The following is a 13,378-nucleotide window of genomic DNA, read 5'->3' as shown; positions in this document are numbered from 1 at the left end:
TTTTTTTTTATTGTTCTTTGAACATCTACAGAAAGCTGCCACAACATTGCCAGGATTGATTCGGCAGTTACAAATAAATCTTAGTTAGAAGGCAACTGGTTATCACATGTGGAATCTAGAAATAAGATTCTATCTGCTGGACTATAGTCTATGTTTATAGACTAAACTTTCTCTTGGCTCTATTCCTTTTATATCTTATTTTCCATTTGCCTGAATTTTAATTTCAACATAATTGTTATATCTATCTATATAGATATGTATAGATATATATTTACCTGTGTTCAAAAAATTATTTCTCGGCATTTAGGGGACGATACAGCTGGCAGGTGGTGTCATTTTATCCTTCACTTAAGAGACAGGAAGGAGTTCAGGACAAACCAAAGGTGACATTTGTTGACAAGCATTACAGTCCTCCAACAGCGGAGAGGCCTCCAGAGCCAGGGAGACCATTGTCTCTAAAGGAGTTGGGGTTTTTATTTGGCTTCATGGGTCAAACCTAGTTATTTCTCTTTCCTCCCTGTATTCATTGGTCCACAGGTGTCTGTATTTCTCTTCTATCACACACAACTTACACGGCAGGTGATCCTAAGGAAAATAACAAACCGGGAAGGCCCTCCCTTCGTGCTGCCAACAAGCTATTTGAGACTAACAAACAACACACTTAAATGCAGAAGTCCAGCTCTTACCAGTTCCCTGCTGGGGATGATCAGAATATAGTGGCTGTGTAGCCCCCTCTGTAAAGGATTAGGTCTAGTGATCTCCATTTCCACATATTCACTGGTTTACCTACCCTGCGGCCTCCCTACCTTTCATTTCCATCCTCTTCAAAGGAAGCGTCGGCGTTATACCAAAAGAAATCAGCATATTCCAAGTAGCATCCAGTGTTAATAGGCAGAAATTAAATATCTATCTTCAAGTTTCTAGTTAGGTGCGGAAGTGCATAACTTTGGAGACGATGTTGGTGCTAAACTGCTCCACCAAATTACTTGTACTGGAGAAAATGTTGAAGAGTCACTTTCCTGAATCACTCAAGGTAGTGTAATCCTAATCGTACTAAGTTTCTCTATTGTACTAATTTAGGAGATAATGTCGACATGTGGCTATTACTGCTCTTTTCTGATGAACACGTTAGTGTCCCAGTCTGCTCCTCTCATCCTTCTGTTGCTCTGGAGGACTCCTTAGGGGAATTTGGGCAATCCAGACTATGTTATTTTTGAAGTAACCTGTTTTAAATGATAGATGACGGTGAATTTTGTGTCGCTGAAAGTAAGAATATGCTTGAGGACTGAAGTTTTTGTTGCAGGTTTGCTACCTCTTGGTCACTCAAGCCTCTATCTAAAATCCAAGGGGGCCTGCTGATCACTGTGTGACAGTGTGAAAGATGTCATAAGTCAAAGATTCTAATAAATGTAAAAACGGGGCTGTGGTGAGCATGGAAGTTGGCTTTGGGTTGATGGACAGTTAGGTGTTTCCTGTTTGATGATGATGATGATAATGATGAAAATATTATGAATATTAGCTCCGCAATCCTTGCTGTGCTGCAACTTTCACCAGTTCTGGGTGTACATGATTTTAGGACAGACATTTTTCCTCATGAAGGAAAAGGATGGGAAAGATACAGAACAGCTCCTCATAGTACCCTCATATTAATTGGTGCTCAGTCACCAAGCATTCTCTCAGCTTCTTCAGGATTATAGGGTATCAGGATTTAACAGACTTATTAATCAGTTTCCATGAATATCTTTGAAGTGATGACTCTAAAGAAACCCATGTTGTGTATATGTGTGTGAATATATCTATAACTCCTCTCTCAGGGCTACTCTAAAGAAATCCGTGTTGTGCATATGCACGTGAATGTATCTGTAACTCCTCTCCCGGGACTGTGATTTTAGAGTAGAGAGGAAGAAGGCGATGCAATTGGAAAAGCTAGTGCTGTGATTATCTTGTCTCAGGTTTATGGAGCGGTGATGAACATAAATCGTGGAAATCCCTTTCAAAAGGAAGTAATATTGGACTCATGGCCGGACTTCAAAGCTGTCATCACCCGGCGACAGAGAGAGGTACAGTGCTAAAAAGCAAATAAGAAACGTTAAAAGTTAAATCGGCACCAACTGGAAAGTGCGGGTTAGACAAAGGGAGCAGGATGACCATTGTAATAGCATACATTATCTTCACATGGTATGCAGTTCATCAATGGTTTGTAGTTGACACCTTTGGAGTCTCAGGCATATGGAAGACTGCTAGCCTGCAAGTGTTCCTTTAATGACTCACAATTTCTAGAAGATGATGTAGCACGAATCTTAAAAGTGCTTATTAATAAAACAAATCTTGGGCTAGGTATTGGGGTGAACTCTGATCTCTGGAAGATCAGAGAAGCAGAACAAGCCACACCCACCTCGCCTCACCAGTTCCTCAGCTGATCCTGTTTCCTCAGGCTGGAAGCCTCTGAGTCCTCATCCAAATGGATCTCAGCTGAACTGCTTCTTGAAAGCCTGAAAGCTTAATCAGGCTCTAGTTCCTGGTCCTCACACCTTAAATATCTTTCTGCTTTCTGCCATCACTTCCTGGGATTAAAGGTGTGTGTCACCATGCCTGGCTGTTTCCAGTGTGGCCTTGAACTCACAGAGATCCAGGCAGATTTCTGCCTCTAGAATGCTAGGATTAAAGGCGTGAGTTCCACCATTTTCTAGCCTCTGTATCTAGTGGGTGTTCTGTTCTCTGACCCCAGATAAGTTCATTAGGGTGCATAATATTTTGGGGAACACAATACCACCACAAGATGAAGCACACAATATGAACATACTAGCTCCTTCACTAGTAGGTATTTCTTAGGACTGATGAATTGGGGAATTGGGAAAAAAATTGAGAAAATTAAAGGAAGTCAGCACAATGAGACCAATGACCTCATTCTCCCTCTAAGGCCAAAGAGAACCTCTGCAGAAGGAAGACTGTGAGGGCTGTCATTCTTACATTCTACTCACTGAGTTTTACCTTTTCCCTTTGTATTTGTGTGTGTGTGTGTGTGTGTGTGTGTGTGTGTGTGTGTGTGTGTGTGTGTGTCTGTGTGTAGATAGGGGTTAAAGCCAGGTGTCCTGATTAGCATCAGCTGTTAATGTGATGAGTTCTAGAGTCATCTGCGGCAGTCTCAACTGAGGCCCTGTTCGGTTTCCACTGGCTTGTTGCCTTGTCTGTGATGATTGGCATGGGGGTGGGGTACAGCTTTCCGTGTGGGAGACTCTGGCTATATAAGAAAGCCAGCTGAACGAGAGCCAGAAAGAAGCATTCCTCCATAATACCTTCTTCAGCTGCTACCTGACTTCCCTCAGTGAAGGACTGTGACCAGGAAATGTAGGCCAAATACCCCACCCCAAGCCTTTTGGTCAGAGTTGTTTTCTCACAGCAACAGAAAGCAAACTAGATCTGGCCTATGCTGGCCAGCTGCCGAGCTATGTTTGTAGCAAACTTCATCTTTTGCTGCTGTTGCCTTTGTTTTGAGGTGACTCTTTCTATAGTCCCCAGGCTGGCCTCTTAGAATCAAGCAATTCTCCTGCCTCAGCCTCCCAACAACGCCCCCAGCTGAGACTGCAGTTACCAGCCACTACAGTTTCTATTTTTATAAATTAAATCCTAGAAAGTCTGAAAGATCTTAAAACTTTCTTAGTTCTGGAAGAAAGAATCAAGAAAAAAAAATCACAAGATCTCTATTTTCCTCATTATAGTATATTAGCCATATTCTTGTTCCTCTGTTTCCAGGTAACTAATTTGAACAATAGAAAATTAGCTAGATAGTAATCATAGATAATCTTTCTAGGATGTGGATTACCCAGAAGATATGCTTTTGTGTTATATTCATGACTGTGTCTTCTGCCCTAGGCTGAGACAGATAACCTTGACCATTACACTAATGCATATGCTGTGTTCTACAAGGATGTCAGAGCTTACCAGCAGCTATTGGAAGATCATGATGTTATTAACTGGGACCAAGTTTTTCAAATACAAGGTAAGGTCAAGTTCAAAGTATATATTATATACCCACATTTTCCTTTTTTTAGTATGTATGCCAGACAAGTATAGAAAGACATATCATGGAGACTGGAGAGATGGCTCAGTGGTTAAGAATTCTTGCTGGTCTTCCAGAGGATCAGAGTTCAGTTTCCAGGACCCTTGTTAGTGTAGGCAACTCATGAAGCCACCTGTGACTTCAGCTCTAAGGGAATTGACACTATCTTCCGGCCTCTGTAGTCAGTGTGCTCATGTACGTGTACACATACACACATGCACACACTCTTTTTATAAATCTCCTAAAAGATATTACATACATGTACAGTATATAGAGGTTGACAGAGACAGACCCGTAGATACTTAACATGCATACTTGAGTTTTATAGAGTTACCATTCCTATACTAGAGTATGTATGTTACCTTTGACTTGTACCACTTATTTTTCTCTTGTAGACAATCTTTTGAGTGTTGGGTATGGAGGCACCTACCTGTAATCCCAGTGCTTGTGAGGCAGAGGCAGAAGGATTCCAGTTTGAGGCTGCCTAAGCCACATGGACTACATATATAGCACACTGTTTCAAAAAAAAAAAAAAAAAAACCAATAAAATACAGACGTTTTGATTACTTAGATATAACTCAGTTTGATAATAAGGGATATTCACTATTTCAGCTGTAATTTTAATAGCTTTAACTTGTAAACTTCCTAGTCTTTACTGAGGCTTAGCTACCAGAAGGAGGCGTCAAGGTTCAACCACCACACTGTGTTCAATATGCCTTCAAACCCAGTTGTAGTCTCAAGGTCATACTGAGAAGTGGCTCACAAATGGAGCGGGGAGGGGAAGAAAGAGACTGTCGTGCTTCAGTAATGAGACTAGAAGATAGAAAGCCAAGTTGCAGAGGGGTCTGTCCACCAAGAGTCAGACTGCAAAGGCTAGAAAACAGCGGGACTGTTATGCGAATCCACAAGATTCTGTTAAAGGATATCAAGATTGTATTAAGATATAAAATGGGGATAATACACTCATGGGTATAGAACAAAGTAAACAGCCGTGGTCGTCGTCATCGTCCTCTGGTCTGTGCAGGGGTGAAGGGAACCTACCATCTGGTCTCCCATCTCCCAAGAGACAGCAAGCGCGCCCCATCCTCAGTTTTAACTGGTCATGTACCCAACAAGGGCCACACCCATTGGGCCAGATATCCCAAAGGTCATTGGTTGAATGGATCGAATTCCCACAATGGGGGACTTGGAGAGAAGGGTAATGCTATTAACAACAGAGACCAAACCCTGTATTTGTGTACTGGGGTGGAAGAGATGGTGCCCAGAACACCGCTGAATAAATACCAAACAAAGAGGTGTCAAGAATGTAGCATGACTGTGAGAAATGAGTGGGATCTGGGTGGGTTCATTGTGCTCAACCTTCCAACCCCAGGCTGCACCTGGAATACCATAATGGACATTGTGGAAATGGATGAGAAACTTCAAAGTTGCCTTGTGTTCTAGTCTCATTCCTGTGGATGATAAAATACCATGACAAAACGTAATTTAAGGGGGAAAGGAGTTTATTTCAGCTTACAGCTCCAGGTCATCATGCATCCCTGGGGGAAAGTCAAGGCACGAACTTCCAACATTACATCCATAGTCAAGCACAGAGAAACGAGTGTATGTGCATACGTGCTCACTTACTTAGCTGCTTGTATTCAGTTTGATTTCTCTACTCTTAAACAGTTCAGGCTCGATGCCTGCCGAATGGTGCCAGCCACAGCGGGCTGGTTCTCCCCACATCAGTTAACTTATTAAGACAATACTGCACAGACCTGCCCACAGGCTAACCCCAAGGTAGTCAATCCTTAGTGAGACTCTCTTCCCAAATGATTCTGTGTTGTCCACTTGAAGCTAACATCACACCTTACCATACTAAATAAATCTAAACTCTTATAAACACTTGATCTTTAATTTTTAAAGTCATAAATAAGACAATGCTCTTCAAGAAATTTAATCTGAAGCATTAAGAAAATTAACAAATAAAACTTTGAGTAAGAAATTCCAAATTTCCTTGAGGTCTTTTCAGTAGAAGTGGAAGATCATGACTGGTCACGACAATATGATTTGATTTGTAGATCAGGTAGAGGATGTCTGTAGTAATACATATATAACTAATGATATCATGGTTATGACATCAAACAGTGGTACTGATGACATGTGGCATACAAATGCTGAAATGAATGACTGTGGCTTTGTGTCTGTCGTTATCCAGGGCTGCAAAGTGAATTACATGCTGTTTCCAAAGCCGTTGCCAATGCAAAGCTGTTGGATTTGGATATAAAGCTGACTTCCTTCAAGGCTGTCCATTTTTCTCCTGTTTCATCTGTGCCAGACCACGGTTTCCTGTATGTAAAACAAGTTCTATGTTTGGAGCTGGATTTACTGTTATGCAAGTCCCAACAGCAATGCTGGAATACTTATTATCGCAAAAGAATAGTTAGGCTTTTTGAAATGGGCCATTGGGCTAAGGAGTGTGTGTGTGTGTGTGTGTGTGTGTGTGTGTGTGTGTGTGTGTGTGTGTGTTCATGTACACTCTTTTTCTCTTTCCTGTGCTTCACTGCTTATTATTTCTCTGAAATTCAAATCAGTGTCTTTGTCTATAGTCACTGAGCTCATGAAACCTGCGTTTTCACAGTATATGTAATTAATATATATATATGGAAAAGCCATTTCTTGGTTCCATTCTTCATAATATAATTCTAAATAATCCCTATGGTCTGCATCCAAAGTTGGGGAGGATTCTGTTGTTTAAAGCTAGAGGTGTTTTACTGATTTATGTTGAGATTTTAAGGACAAGGAACTAAATGATTTAAATATATCCCTCTCCTTTTCTCTCTGCCCTCTCAAGTAGAACCATCATGATTCTATTTCTAACAGAGTTGAAATTAAACACACAAATGAGTTCTGAGGCCAGGAACTGATCACAGGAAGTTCAGTTTGAGAAGGCAGTCCTTGAAAACACTTGTCAGTGTGTGTTTGCATTGTCTCTCCTCTCTTACTTGGAGGCCTTGTGTCGTGAGCATCTTCCCTTCAGCTTATCCTTCCTGGACCTCAATCTCTTCTCAGAATTGGGGTCTAGGAACTAGGGGGACAGATAGCTCACTCAGGTAAAGTGCCTTTGACACAAGCACAAATACCTAAGTTAGAAGTTCCAGCACCCACTTAAAAGTTAGTTGTGGCAGCAAACACCTGTTGCTCTGGGGCAAATAAGAGCCTCTCTGATGCTTGCTGGCCATCCAGTCTAGCTGAAGTAGTCAGCTCTGGTTTAGTGGAAGACCCTGTCGCAAAAGACAGAGTGGAGAACAATTGAAGAAGACACCTCACGTTGACATGCACACACACACACACACACACACACACACACACACACACACACACACTTTTTTTTTTAAAAAAGAATGAAACAAGGTTGATTAAAAGGTGCCCACCTCCATTCATGTTAGTTCTGTGCTCCTATAGTAGGTATTAGAGGACCGGGTAAGCACAAACTAACCCTGAAATCTCAGGAAATCACTAGGACTTTCTTTCATGATTTTACAATATGGAAACACACAAACACTGAAAGTAGAAAACCCTCTGCCAGCACAGGGGTCAGATTTCACATACATCCTGAGAACCATCCCCTATGAATTCTGTACTCCTACTCAATTAACTGAAACAGAATGCCATGCACTTTATCCTTAATCCTAGCACCTTTAAGATGTATATCTAGCCGGGCGGGGGTGGCGCACGCCTTTAATCCCAGCACTCGGGAGGCAGAGCCAGGCGGATCTCTGTGAGTTCGAGGCCAGCCTGGACTACCAAGTGAGTTCCAGGAAAGGCACAAAGCTACACAGAGAAACCCTGTCTCGAAAGACCAAAAAAAAAAAAAAAAAAAAAAAAAAAATGTATATCTAAAAGAGAAGATTTTTGGTTTTATTTTGTTTTTTAGTGGTGGTGGGCGTTCAACACAGGGATTCTCTGTGCTGCCCTGGCTGTCCTGGAACTCTCTATAGACCAGGATGCCCTCAAACTCAGAGATCTACCTGCCTCTGCCTCCCAAGTGCTGTGAATAAAGGTGTGTGCCCTGACTCCTGGGTAAGACAAAGATTCCCCACCCCACTTGCTTTCTCTAGACTAGGCTAGCCACTACTTCAGTCTCTACTTCCTAGAGATTATTTTTTTAGATTCTTCATGTATGTGAGATCACGTGCTTTTTGTCTTTCTGCACTTGGCTTGTTTTGATTAATATAATAACAGTCTCATCCATGTTTTTGCAGATGATAAGACTGAGTCTTCTTTTTAAGGATGAATATTATTTCATTGTGTATATATCACATTGTTCATACATGCTTAACACGAATCCGTGTCTTGCTCATTGTCAAGCATGCTGTGGTCAACAGGGACTGACTTTACTACTTTGGGGTATATTCTCAGGAATAGGGTGTCTTGATCATATTACAATTGTAATTTTAATTCTTTGAGGTATTCCACACTGTTTTCCTTCGTAGCTGTACTAATTTACCTTCCTCCCAGTGCTGTATAAAGTTTCCTTTTCCCATCTTCACTACCCCTTGTTGTCTTTTGACTTCTGGACAGGAACCATTCTAACTGCAGTGAGGTGATGTTTCAGAGTGGGTTTGATTTGGAGTTTTTTCATATACCTCTTGGCCATTTGTATACCTTATTTTTAAAAATGTCTCTGTAGGCCCACTGATCGTTTCTAAATGGGGTTATTTGGTTTTATCCCCATTGGGTTTCCCTCATTCCGAGTATTCTGGATATTAGACACCTACCACAAGTATAATTTTCCAGTGCTTTCACCATTCTTCAGGGTTTCCCTTCATTGTCTTGTTTCTTTTGCTGTACACAGCCCTTTCCCATGGTGTGTTAGTAGTATAATAGCGAGCCTTCTGGAATCTCTTCTGGAAGTAATCCTATTTTTGTAATCTCCCCCATACTTCTGTATCTTATTCAAAATATCCTTGTCCATTCCAAAGTATGGGACTTAGTCTGGTGATCCCACATAGTGGTGACATTTTGTCTTTAGCCCCAAAGCCATTCTCAGACTGTGGATGGTACTCCACATGCTTGGTCCTTCGGGTACAAACATGTGACACACTGTGCCTGAGATCCTTGCCTTGGCAATGTTTCTGCTTGAAGTCCTCTGCCCTTTCTTTGAAGTATACTTTCGAAGCTGAACTGAAAAATCATAAGTCAGTTTCCCCTATTCCCCCCTGAATAGAAGATTGGCCAAGCCTACAGCTGATGGCCACTAAGAAAAGTGAATTAGATACATTTTTACAACCACAACAGGGCTACAATATGAGTCTTTACTAGTCAATGGGTTAAGTAGTATTGACAAATTCACAATGTAAGCAAATTCCAAGACTTCCAAGGCACATAGGTTATAATTTGTTTCAGTTCTTTCTTTTCTTAAGATCAATTTATTTATGTGTATGAACACACTCTCTCTCTGTGTGTGCCTGCATGCCAGAAGAGGGTATCAGATCTCCTCATCGGTGGCTGTGAGACAGCATGTGGGTGCTAGGAATTGAACTCAGGTCTCTGGAAGAATATGGAGTGCTCTTAACCTCTGAGCCATCTCTCAAGCCCAGCCCCTTGTTTCAGTTCTTAAAATGTACCAGGAACTTTATCTTGACATCAGGGCTTTTACATATAAAACCACTAGACACTTCTATTATATAATTAAAATAAATAAAAGCTAGTGTCCTGCAAAAGTTGGCCAGTGAAAAACTGAGAATATTCAGTCTAGAGAGGAGCAACAGGGGGGAGCTAATTCTTCCAGAGTATGTGCATATGCATAGTGACTTGTATTCATTTTCTAGCCTTGGCTATGCAAAAGCAGAAGGATCCTGAATGCTAGAATACAATTTAGTCCCAAAATATTAGGACTCAAAAAAAAAAAATCTGGACCGCCTAAGACTTCACAAACATCCTTTAAGGGCAATTCTGGGTGAAATTAATAGTAACAACAACAACAATAATAATAGGTAAATAAACATGGATGTGTGTGTTAACTGTAGCCTCGCTTATTTGTGCAAGGAATGATTCAAGAGTCTGGCAGCACTCAAAATCAAAAGAGATTCCACCACTTCACCCATCCAGGTGGACACACATGTGAGAGAAAACTAGGGAATCACATGCTTGGCATCAGCTAGGTGTCTGCCTCCTTTGGGAGTGATTCCAGCCTGCTGGTAACTGGCTGAACCATAAGAACCTGTGTGAGTACGTAAACAATCCAAACCTAAGTTAAGTTGTACTCCCTCTCCCAGAGAGAGTGGAGATGCAGCAGGAGCCGCCTCTGCCACACCGCAGTCTGCAGAGCTGATCAAAACAAATGGGCATAAAACTAAACTGAGCATGCATGTTTCATCTTTCAAGTGGGACATGTTTAGGTTTTAAAATCTTGAAAAAGCCAGACATAGTCTCGGAGATGATTTCTCATTTTAAATCCGTATGAAAAGGGTAGCTACTGATAGTCACGTGACTCCGAGGGCCCATTTATTTATTTATTTATTTATTTATTTATTTATTTATTTATTTATTTATTTATTTATTTTTTTCCTAGAGCTGGGCCTTCCCCGAGACTGACCTACCTAAGTGTCTCAGATGCTGATCTCCTCAACCGGACTTGGTCACGTGGCGGCAACCAGCAGTGCCTCCGATACCTAGCCAAACTCATCGCCTGCTTTCCCAGCGTGTGTGTGCGTGATGAGAAAGGAAACCCAGTGTCCTGGGGTATCACAGACCAGTTCGCCACCATGTGTCATGGCTACACCCTACCTGACCATCGCAGGAAAGGTTACAGCCGACTGGTGGCCCTCACACTGGCCAGGAAGTTGCAAAGCCGTGGATTCCCCTCCCAGGGAAACGTCCTGGATGACAACGTGGCCTCTATAAACCTCCTAAAGAGTGTCCATGCTGAGTTCTTGCCTTGTCGTTTCCACAGGCTTATTCTCACCCCTGCGTCTTTCTCTAGACAAGCTCACCTTTAGCTCAGAGAAACTCCAAGAATATTCCACTTTCTCTGAGCATATACCCCCTTTAAATGAAGTGTGAATTAAACCAAGAGAAGCATGTCATTGAAAGGGACCTGAAAAAAGTATGCAAGATCACCCTGAGAAACTGTTTCTGTCTTAGATTTCCACCATCAAGAACTCTGGGGGCTGGGGTCCCAGTAGGTGTGTCTCAGAATAGAGGGTGTGTGTCCTCTGTTAGGACCCTCACAGGGAAGAATTCTTTAAAGCCAGTCATTCCTGGCCTATGTTAGAAACGCCTGCATGAGAAAGAGTGATTTAATGTGGGGCCATTGGCCTCTCGCTCCACAGTCTCCAACCACGCCGGCCCCTCCTGCTGTAAAATCCTCTTGGTCCCAGCTGGATATCTGAGCAACCTGCCATTTTCCCCTTCAGTGACTGACTGCCTGTGCAGAGAGTTAAGCTATAGTTCTTCCCTGGGAGTGTTTGTGGGTAGTGGTTCTCACAGGTTCCTGTTTATCAGAATCACCAGGAGGAGAGGTTGCAGCACAGAGGCTCCCCTGTAGCTCCTGATGCAGTGAGCACCTGAGCAGGGCCCGAGAATTTGCATTTCCCAGTGTTCCTTCTCATTTGCCTTGGATAGGTGAACAACTGTGATCAGTAGACCAGACCTTACCCATGACTGTTCCAGACCTGACCCATGACTGTTGCAGACCTTACCCATGACTGTTGCAGACCTTATCCATGAGCTGTTGCAGACCTTATCCATGAGCTGTTGCAGACCTTATCCATGAGCTGTTCCAGACCTTACCCGTGACTGTTCCAGACCTTACCCATGACTGTTGCAGACCTTACCCATGAGCTGTTCCAGACCTTTACCCATGACTGTTGCAGACCTGACCCATGACTGTTGCAGACCTGACCCATGACTGTTGCAGACCTTACCCATGACTGTTGCAGACCTTACCCATGACTGTTGCAGACCTTACCCATGAACTGTTCCAGACACCTGGATTATAATCTCCTTTTTCATGAAAATCTGAAATTCACATATAGGTGTGTGTGAGGTTATAAAAATGGCATATAAGATGTTACATAGATATTTTCTGTAGGCATTTTTATAATCCTAGAAGTTTGACATTACAATCAATTTTAATCCTCTTATTATATTGAAGAAATTTGATATCTAGAAACAATAAATGCTTCAAGATTACATTTAATAGGGTCAGTACTGAAAAGCCAGAACTCTGTAATTTTTATTTTAGTTCTCAAATAATTAAATTAATGCTTTATTGTTATTTTGTTGTTGTGATTCTTTTTTATGTTATTTGGTCTCTGTGTGTAAATCGGAGGACGATGGGTAAGAGTTAATTTCCTGTTTCCATTATGTGGGTTTCAGAGCTCAGACTCAGGCCGTCAGACTCAGTGGCCAGCACCTTTACCTGATAAGCCATCTCAGCTGCCCTGTTACCATTCTTGTAAAGTTAATTTCCACTGGTCTAGGCATATGTATCTTTCAAGGTCTGTAAAGGAAAAGATGAGCATCATGAGGAGAGCGGACATAAATGCAATGGCTGAATTTACGTTGACTCAATAAAGTTGACTTCACCATATAGAAACCACTGCTTCCCTATCCTGTGGAACTTAAAAATCCTAATGATAAAAATAAAGCAAAATCCAAAGTTTTGGTGTTTATTCTGATAAAAGGAGACAAAATGGTTGATGGTAATAATCAGACATCTTGAGGGTGGATTTATTCTTAGGTGATTCTTACCCAGTGGTTACCTAGAAACTCATCCTTGGTACCAGGGGAGAGAAGAGTCCATAAAACTCTTGAGAGAACATGATCTAATTTCTGCCCTTGGGATGCTCATTAACTTTAGCCCTGACTCAACATGAGTAGCACCTGCCTCAGTCTTGGTGCTATTATTATTGCTTTGTTTCTTCCTAGTGATAATTGATCTACCACTTATTGATAAGTACACCAAACACTGTATGTACATAATGTAATCTTCGGGATAGAACTGTTCTCTTACTGAATTAGTGAGGTAATGACTCACCAAAAATCATTCAATGTGTAAGTGGCAAAATCATGACCATAATCTGAATCTGTTGCATTGCAAGTTGTACATTTACACCGTGTTCTTAGTTGTTATTGTTCGGTTGGAACCTCCAGCTCACTCCTGCACAGTCTGAGAAGTCCCATCTTTCTCTCTCCAAACCCTGCCCTCTCAGAGAATCTCCAACAAAGAAAAGGCTTCAAAAAGCCCAGTTCTAAATTCTTGCAACAGCTTCTCCCCTGAAGTTGCCAGCAGCCCAAGTCCCCACCTAAAGTGTTCAGGTTTCGACCATA

General features: G+C 41.8%; 1 protein-coding gene across 1 annotated transcript; it reads left to right on the top strand.

Moving 5' to 3' along the window:
* Positions 1–11,043, top strand: Glyatl3 (glycine-N-acyltransferase like 3). Its single transcript, XM_052743979.1, has 5 exons — positions 1–1,033; positions 1,953–2,060; positions 3,874–4,000; positions 6,258–6,390; positions 10,617–11,043. The coding sequence occupies exons 1-5, from the start codon at positions 956–958 to the stop codon at positions 11,041–11,043; spliced, it is 873 nt and encodes a 290-aa protein (XP_052599939.1). The 5' UTR covers positions 1–955.
* The last annotated feature ends 2,335 nt before the right edge of the window (positions 11,044–13,378 follow it).

Source organism: Peromyscus californicus, unplaced genomic scaffold (genome assembly GCF_007827085.1).
Source record: "Peromyscus californicus insignis strain IS unplaced genomic scaffold, ASM782708v3 Scaffold_19__1_contigs__length_69161282, whole genome shotgun sequence".
NCBI classification, from domain to species: domain Eukaryota; kingdom Metazoa; phylum Chordata; class Mammalia; order Rodentia; family Cricetidae; genus Peromyscus; species Peromyscus californicus.
This window is presented reverse-complemented; position numbering and strand designations above follow the sequence as displayed.